The sequence below is a fragment of the Pteronotus mesoamericanus genome, unplaced genomic scaffold (assembly GCF_021234165.1).
Source record: "Pteronotus mesoamericanus isolate MK-2021 breed Mesoamerican mustached bat unplaced genomic scaffold, CSHL_Meso_final scaffold_85, whole genome shotgun sequence".
In the NCBI taxonomy this organism is placed as follows: domain Eukaryota; kingdom Metazoa; phylum Chordata; class Mammalia; order Chiroptera; family Mormoopidae; genus Pteronotus; species Pteronotus mesoamericanus.
This window is the reverse complement of record NW_026555329.1, coordinates 50,897,501-50,907,500: the sequence shown is the minus strand read 5'-3', so window position 1 is coordinate 50,907,500 and position 10,000 is coordinate 50,897,501. Positions and strand designations below refer to the sequence as shown.

At 28.7% G+C, this 10,000-nt stretch overlaps 1 protein-coding gene across 1 annotated transcript in view; it reads right to left on the bottom strand.

The window, feature by feature from the left end:
* The window catches only part of FOXP2 (forkhead box P2), a 497,120-nt gene that overhangs the window by 315,710 nt on the left and 171,410 nt on the right, over nt 1-10,000 (bottom strand). Inside the window, exon 2 of the mRNA XM_054564264.1 lies at nt 3,609-3,786. Coding sequence (XP_054420239.1) covers nt 3,609-3,776 — 168 coding nt within the window. The 5' untranslated portion in view covers nt 3,777-3,786. The remainder of the gene's footprint in view (nt 1-3,608; nt 3,787-10,000) is intronic.

Genomic DNA, 10,000 nt, shown 5'->3' with positions numbered 1-10,000 from the left:
CACATAAGCAGTCTTTCTAAAGATTTTTACACATCTCTGATCAAATTATCAGGGATAAAGGTACTAAAAATGAAAAAAATAAAAGTAATACTGTTATATATTAAATGTCAAAAATCACTGTTTTCAATTTCATTTTGAAAATAAAATAAGTAGATTTTTAAATGGTTACTTAAAGATTCTGTTTTGAATGACTAGGGCTAAGTGAACTGACAGTAAGAAAGTACTGACCAGATATTTTTAAACACCATCACCTGAAACACCTTCAAAGCAGTGCACTCTCATAAAACATTCAGAAAGATTATCTGACATAATGAATGCTCAAAATGCAAGCTCAAATCTACCCTGTAAAGCAATCAACTTTTTAGCAACTATTTTGACCTTAGTGACACAAACAATTAATCCTGCAAACCTAACGTCAAAATAAAATTCTACATTTAATGCAGAATGATTTTCAAAGTTGTTAATCTAAAACAACAATTGAAACATGCTATCTCCTTATACTACACATCCTAGTATATAGTTCTAACTTTAGAAGATGATAAAAGAATTAAGAAGAGTAATTTTTCAGAAGAAAGCTTTTTTATTACTAATTTTTCAGTGACTATAAAACAGCAGAGCATACTAACAAAGACATGGCCCCTATGATCATACGCATTATAGTTCACGTTCACCTTTACTAACCAATTAGAAATGTATAGTAAAATTTCTTGGACTAAACAAAGCCAATCATAAGAAATAATATTATGTGGCAGGTAAAATTATATCGAATGTAATGAAGTAGTCATTATACTCTTAAACTTGTGGGATGAGGAAAAAAGGAGAAAAAGAATGAGAAAGAGCTAACAGAGTTTTGATAAGAAAATCAAACCAATTCAAATAAATGGTTTTTAAACTATGACTCTTGTTCTAACATAATTCTTATAATAAATTCCGTTTTTATTTCTAACTAAAAAATCAAAGATATTCCAGATTATATATTTTAATATTAAAAATCAAATTCTAGGTAAAATTTTTAGCTATAATATACAAATCATTTTTACTTCATCAATCCATTTATCATTAAGTATCTGTTACAATCTAGTCCAAATGCAAACCCTTCCTTTTGAATATATGCTATAAGTCAAACTTTTCACCTCTATAAAAATAAAAAAGTCATAAAAATCAAGGTAAACATTCTGTTCTGAAAGCAGACCATATTCTGCCAGAAGTTCAAGGCAAACAAAATTTTACTTTGTTTTCATCACTTACTGCCACCTCAATTATATTTTTAAATATGAGAACTTAGCCAACAATGATTAGTCCATTACATTTATATGAAGTAATTTATCTGTTCAAAATTTTAAAGCTAAATTTGTAAAATTATTTCACTTATGAATTTGCTTGAATATTTTTCATTATTTTAATTCTTTCTACAATATATTGAATATGTTACCATTAAAAGCAGTAACTGAATTAATTTTATAGAAAAGACATTTCAATCCTTAATAGACTTACAGACCCATTCTAAAATACACTCATGGATAGACAAAAAATTCAATAACCTTAAGTATCTAAATATATTAATATAGTTAAAACATAACCAAGGGAAGAGACATTTATAAAGGTTTTTATATATTTATTTATTAAATTATTACATATCTTCCTGTAGATACATCCTGAAGTGTCTCATAAATGCCCGCTTTAACCATTGTATTAAATCACTTCTAGAGGGCACTTCACAAACAGGCAATGCATGACTGAAGTTTCTAAGTTATCAAAATAACATAACTATTTGTATTTACTTATTTACAGTTTACATAAACTGTTTAGAACAAATTAACTTCAAATTCAGGTTATAAACACACCTTAAATATATCTTACCATAAAATGTTTCCACAGTAGTATGAAATATAGACAGGATTTTGCCCTGTTTTCTTTTTTATTTAATAAGTAATCAGAACTTTGGAAAAAAGTTAACTTGTTTGCATTTCCTTTCAAAACCTGTTATCTTCCTAGTATTAAACTAAATGTTTATTTTCAATTATTCATTTCACTTGTTTTTATAAATGCAGTCTATTGCATTCTCAGACAAAATAGAATTTGGTTATAAATTCTTAGGACTCTTACTTAGGGGAGTCACTAGGACTAGTATAGCACTCCACTGGTATGATATTTCCTGTAAATACATTAAAGTAAAAAAAAGAGCTATTATTAAAAACTGCTCTTATTTAAAGGAATGTGTAAAATAGGCTAATTCAGGGACTTCAGTAGACATTTAATTCCTATGATAGTTAAAACAATATATTTCAAAGATTAAAAAAGTAAAAATTATCTTCCTAATAATTACTTCTTTGAAAAGAGACATAATTCCAAAATAATAAGAAACTTATTAAAAACATTATGTCTAACTCTTTAAAAAAGACTGTTTTGAAAACAATGTTGAAAGGTTGACATTATTCAGTACATATATTCTAGATAACTTTCTAAATGTTATATATTCTGAGGTAACTTTCTAAATGCTATTATTATTTAAAATAATGATTCTAAAATAATAAAAAATGATTCTATTAAATTTTATTTTAATGTGAGCATTTATTTTAACTTTTGAGATGCATTCTTTCTCATTATATACTAACTTAAAAATAAAACATCTTTCAATATTAATGTATTATGTTTTCATTTTAATGTTTTACACATTTAGTGCAAATGCAATCCAGAGTGTTAAAGAAATAACCTTTATTTGTAAAAAAAAAAAATTGTAATTTTATTTTCAAACAGGTATACTCACTCTGGCCTTCATATAAGTATATGCTTTGGAAGCTTTCTGTTCTCTGTCACTATTTTTGCAGAGTTGAATCAGTGAAGAATGGGATGGCTATCCTTTGGTTAAGAATATTTCATTGACAAACAAAATAGTGAAAAGTAAATCTGTCTCATGAAAAAGATAATGAGCTTCCAAACAGTCTACCTTTATTGAGCAGTTATTTACTTTTCTAGATTTTGAGAGAATAAATGTATTTTGATACAGTAACAGGAAACAAAAAGTGCTCTTTAATGTTACCAAAAGATGTATATTCAAAATATCTTGAAATGAGTTTTTAAGAAAAGCAACATACATGATTATAGTGTTTACACCTTTCACAATCTTTTAGAAAATTTCAATGAATTAATAGCTAATATTTGCAGTTATCATGTGCAAGCATCTGTGTTGTAAAAAGTCCTTGTGTTTCTTTTCACCTTAGTTAGACTTGGAATAAATTCATTGTATAAGAAAGTATCAAGTAATGTGGCCCTCTGGTGGAAAACTAAGTATCACATTCTGCAGCACAATGTTAGACAGTAAACTAGAAGCTATACAGTATTTGTTACAAAGCTTTACAGAACCTTCTGAAAATCGCCCTAAGAACTTAATTAATAGCCCGACACCTGAAGAACACTCTTGTGCTGGTATGACGTAACTAATATGAAAATCCTATCTTTACTCATGCTTCAATCATGTTCTAAATAATAATAAATTCTCAGCACCCTTTAGCTTACCACATGCTCGATTTGCTATGAACACATTTTTTTCATATTCAAAAGAACACGCTTATTTATTTTAAGTAATCACTGAGGAAAACAAAACTTACCTGCTGTTGTTGCAGATGCAGCAGTTCTACTGTGCTTACTTCAGAGCTGGTGTCACCACTTGATCTTCCATCTCTGCTGCCAGCCTCTAATTGGCTGCTTAGAGTGCTCATTCCATTTTGATTCATTGAACTGTTGCTTATTGTCTCTGTCGCAGATTCCTGCATCATGACTTAATACCTAAAAGTGATTAAGAAGTATCAATTAACACACGTTACACCTTCGCACTTCCATTATCAAGATGTCCCTCTCTGCCAATTACAGAGACAGCATTTTTAGAAGAAAAAAAAAAGCTTTGAATAGTCATTTACCAAAAACAGCAATATAAATTTACATTTCATACACATACTAATTACTGAAATGATGGCTTCTATAAGCATTTTGTGTGTGGTTACATTTAACAGCCAAAATAACATACCATGAACATAGAATGGTCAATAGCATTTATGAACAACCACATTTTAAAGTCTACCTATAAAACCAGTTTAAATGAAGGCACGACTGCACACTCTAGTGTTCTATATTTCCTATTATCTACCTTTGACAACCATGGATGACTATACAGGCTTCTTTTAAATATTCACTGTCTTGATTTTGTCAGAATTTTACAGCACATCTTATGCAATGCAGTTGTTTAATGATGCACAGCTAATCATACAAAATTAAAATTTTGTAAGGGTGTTACAAATCATATGGTATCAACCAATGATAAATTGTATAATGGGTTTCTTTTTTTTTGTGACTAAATAAAATTTTGCCTTGGAGGCATTTTAAGAAAAAGCTCCTGCTGCAAACACGTCAGATATTGCCTATTTTTTTTAATCAAACAGCTCATATTCATTTATTTTTCTGACATTTAAAACATTTAATACTGTCCTTCCTGGGAAGTAATTAAGCTTATGCATGAGCAGCAATCAAACTGTTCACTTGAAGATGACTTAAAACTCAATTTTAACATAGGCAAATAAATGAAAGATATAAAATTAATTTTCCAGGCATGTATTAGATATGAAAGCTGGAAATAAAATCTATCAAGAATATCACTAATGATTGTGCTAAAAACAGCATAAATTATGCATATTACCTTCTCTACAGTAATAAATGTTTTATCATTTTCACTGCATAAATATACTGTACTTTCAGGATAGCAATGAGATGTCCTGCCAAGATCAGTGGAAACTTGCAGTAAATAAAGAACCAATGTGTTCTTACAAACCAGAATTTCACAGTACATCTTGAATCTGTGATTTAGAAAGATCAGTTTTGGCACTTAAAGATATCTGAATCCCATACCATAACCTAGTAGATGCACTTCTCTGTTTTACTTCTACAGACAGAATTACAGAAACAACCTAGCTGCACTCTGACTTTAATGGTAATGCTGGACAGGCAGGGGACTTAGCCTAAACTAAAGAAAAAGGCTAAACTTATCACTCAATCAGATTTTTTTATTAGTATGTGATTTCACTAGCTTAAACTTGGTATATTTTAAGACTTTTGTCCACTTAAAAATTTTAAATGTATTTATTATAAAGCAAATGTTAGCTTAATATCTTTGCGTGTCACAGAGAAATCTTCGGATTCTTACAAAATGTGATCATGGGCACCCATACACACATGAGACACACACATACACACAGATACATGTCCAATAGAGATTTTTTACATGCTAATATTATAATTATTAGAATTGTTATAACAATAATTTTAACAGACATTTTCTTTAAGATTAAATTTTGATGTTATTTTTATAACTCCAAAATTCAATTAAAAAAACTAGCATATTTGTAAAAGACCATCCGTAGCTGAGCTCGCAAAGCAAATTAGAATGACAAAAACTACATACACAAGTGAAAGGTATTCTTATTTTTTAAGCAACAAAAAAATCCCCTAGCTATAAAGAAATCATTGCTCTAACCATAGTAAACAATTTTTGAACCAAATATGTTTATGAATAAATTGTTTTTGTTAAACATCTTATTCAACATTAACAAAGAAAAATCATACAAAGGAAAACTGATACACAGTGATGAATTTTATAAGAAAAAAACAAAGCTAATACTCTTTTCTGAGATTAGGCAGCTAATAAGTATTCAAATTAGGCATAAATTTTACATGCACAATGTTTAAAATATTCAAAGAAAAGGTCTGATTGCCTTTAGTAGTTATATGAAAATTATAATTTGGGTTCTCTCCCACTGTGGAAACAGATAGACATAACTTCTACATATTGCATTTGAATTGTACTTTTGACAATACAGCTGGAGTATATATGTACATGTATGTTTTTCCTTCATTATCCTATTTCATTTGAAATACTTATCTCCGGGTGGAGTTTGCAACACAAACAGTATTTTTTAAAAAACAGTATTTTCAAATATAGCAGATAAGCGCAAGTATTTAATAGTAATCTCTAGATAGTTACTGTCAGTGCTAATTGGATGAATTATATAATTTTGCATGTATTACTGTGTTATAACCAAGTCCATCAAATAATTAAGAATAGTCAACAAGCAGAGAGTCATAGGTTTAAATATCTTTTATAATTATGAAGAAAGACTTAATGTAACTTTCAATTCCTGTCAACCAGAGGATTTTATTGTCTTTCATGGAGTTTTTGACTTTATAAAACTCTAAAGTATAAATTGTGAACTTAGATTTAAGTTCAATCATCTAAGAGTCGGTAAAATCAGGCTTGAGAAAAACAATTACAGTAATAGTACTTTTTAATTTGTAAAACAAAAGCATCAGATTTGACAACTAATATGTCAAAAGAAAGGCAGTTTTGTGATGAGATGATTACAATGTACATTTCACCCAAAGAAGAAAGCCTGGAATATGTCTATTATAAAGGAGATACATCCTCAAAGATAATGAAGATGCTTTTGTATTTACTGAGTTTCTACTAGTGACACTTCCACACCTATTTTCCACTAGAGGAAATGTTTCAAGCACAATGTGAGGTGAAGTTTATCTTTTAAAGTAAAAATTCAGCATATTCTTTCAAACTGAATGTGCTTGTGGTCCCAAACATACCAAACTAAATTATTCATTCTTTTTCAATTATACTATACCACAAACTTTTTACAAATATCACTGAAAATAAATTCCAGATCATTAAAGGAAAAGGTGAAATTATGAATCGTCATTTTAATGTTTGTCCGAACTGTTAGCTAAACCTTGAAATATTTCATCATACACACCTTTTCAGCCACATCAGAAAATAACTCTTTATATTCTGCACTCAGATGATACAGTTCTACTTTTCTCTTCTCCATCATTAAAATGTTCCTTTCTTTCTTTTTCCCTTCTTCTTTTTCCTTTTTAAGCAAGTCATTGTACAGATACTTATTCTCTACACCACTTCCCTTTTGAAACATTAAACTGACACTGGAACTGACTGCACAAGATTACATTTTCTCCTCCTAAACAACTTGAATTGAAAGGTTACTTAGTGTAACAATATTTACTTGCAGAATTGTGTTGTTACCAAGGGTATAATGGATGGTGGCTATGCAGGTTTACGCAAGAATGAGTGAAGCATGAGGCATTAGCCATGTGTTTGACATGTTTCAAATTGCTATAATCCAGCATTAAACACACCCAGCAATTCATGCCATTTCTTGCAGCCATAATCTTGAATAAAGCGTGCACAACCACTTATTATATAAATTAGTATATGACTCCCTGTTATAGTCACAACAGTGCTTTTGTGTTTATTTTGCTTCAAGATGTAGTCTTTTATTTATACAAATAGCAGGATATAAAGACATAGTTCAATTAGACCTCCTTACTTTATGATAGGGTAGTACTGAATGCTAGACTTGGTTTTATTTTTCCTTTAAGAGTTATAGGTTCCACTGGTATAAAGCTGTACCATGTGAGATAGATATTTGTCAGACAATAAGAGAAACCTGAATATATTTTATTTCATATTCACTACAATGTTCATAAGTTTGAAACTTGACCTGTTAACTATGCTATCTCTACGACCACCAGGGACACTATTGGTCCTTGTTGTTTACTCAACTTTTCCCTCTGGACTTCTCTCTCATCTATTCTGTCTCCCTCTCTTATTTCTCCTACAGTTATCCCTCCCTTCTTCTTTTTCATCACCTATCCCCATGTGTGTGTATATGCATATGTCTGTATATGGATAGATATAGATGACAGATAATAGATGACAGATCACACTATATATGTCAAGGATGGTAAGAAGGAAGAAATAATCTGTACTCCCTATGTACTTCCCTATTCACATACATGGACACTTCATCTTATAATATTGATGCCTTAATGTTAAATCTCAATTTTTGGTATGTTATTACTTAATGAAAAAATGGATAAAAATGATTTCCTAAAAAACTAAAAATAAGTAACAGTATATAAAAAAGTTTATAGCTATTTCTATGAACTTTTCTTAAACAAAATTATAGTAACATTAAAAGGTATTTTATGTCCAGTATCTATTTTCTTCCAGTGTCTAATTCATTTAACCAATATATATGTGTATATATGTATATATATATGAATATTCCAAAAGATTTTGAATATGACATTTAAATAAAAATATACAATAGGATTGGCACATTATTATATAATTTGAATTAAAATAAACACAATATTTCTATGCAGATTCACATAATAAAGAGCTAATTATGAAGAAAACTTACATATGCAACAAAAAATCACATACATTTTCTTCAAAATATCAGCTAAATCATGGTTTTAAAAACTATGATGTAAAACTTCTGTAAGTAACTAGCATTTAAATAATGATAACTTTTGTGCTCTAGTGGAATTAATTCATCATGGATACTAGGCACATTGCTTTTGAAATCTCTTACTGCTTTGCTAAAAGTCTTTAATGCCAAGATTGCTTAATAAATCAAAATGCCAAATGTAAAGGACATAGTTGAGTGTGTAAGAACAAAAACTGAACAAGCACATGAACATTTTTAATTTTTAAAAACTGAAACTGGATGTCCTTTTAGAGGAAGGACATTTGCTGTTACAGCAAGCAATATAATCCTTATTATAACATGCTATATTATGTTAAGTAAATGAATATTAAACTGTTTAAAAGTATTTGCTGCTACCTTTTAGTTATATAAACAACATCTTTGAAGTGTTAATCACAAATTAAGGTTAACTTCTTTGGAAAAAAATTTAATTAAAAAAGTTCTAATTTTTATTTAAAAATATTAACATGTTAAACCTGCAAAGTTGTAGGACATGATAATTTTTAAAAATAATAATCATGATTACCTTTAATAAATAGAATATTGTTAGATCTTCAACAGTGACAAACATCTGAGAACAACAGAGTAGAACAAATGAAAATCTCACATTTCACTTCAATCAGCTATTAATTTAGCAACTCAGTATGTTTTGCTCCAGGATTAAAATTAAACTAACTTTTAAAATATGCATAGATAAAAATTTCATTATGGAAATATTACAAAATGATAAAATTAAAGTGTTTAATCTTTATACCATTTCATTTAAATACAGCACAACAGTAAATATGAAAGAATGATAGCTATATAGATATATTTTAGAGCAATATTGTGATTATGCATCTTATGGTTGAATAATTCCCATTCACAAGTATAACTGAAAGGGATTTAATAATATTGTTGACTATCATGGACTAATTATTCCAAAATATATTTGAAAATTACATTTGTACATTAATCTTTATATTCTAATGTTTCATTTTAGTTTCATATATTTATACAATTAACATGTATAGAGTCATTCCTCAAACAGGTGAAAATGTATATCAACTTTTACTTTTCAAGGTCCATGCTAAATGGTCAATCTTTCTTTTCAGTCTCAATTTTAATGCTAGTTTTATTCATTTAATTGTTTTAATGTTTTAAATCAGTCCTTTATAGAGTTAATATTTATTTTTTAAAATAAGGGAAGAAGGAATATTAGGGAAAGTTTATTTCATCCTGTTACTTTACAATCTCTAACAAACTGAGTTAGAGTTAATTTGTAATACAAAAATATAATTTCTTTGCAATGTGTTGAATTATATCTATTTATATATCTAACATATGAGAGAGGAGGACTTAAAATCCAAAGAATATTACCTATGCACCAATACAAAAATGAATACTGGTTCCAGGTTATAAGAGACCTGATAAGCAAGTATATTCTGGCATGCTTATTCTTGTCCTTGCCTAAAGAAAAGAAAATATCTTCAAATTCTTGAAATATTTTAGTATAGAAGCTAGAGAATTTAACAGTAAAAATGTGCTTAAGCAATAAGAAATAATTAGCTCTCCAAGAACTTAAAAAGACCTAACAGGCAAAACCTCCTACTTTTTTTATTTTAAAACCTTAGTGATTGAGTTGTGCAAGTTTTCAAGCTTCCATACATTGG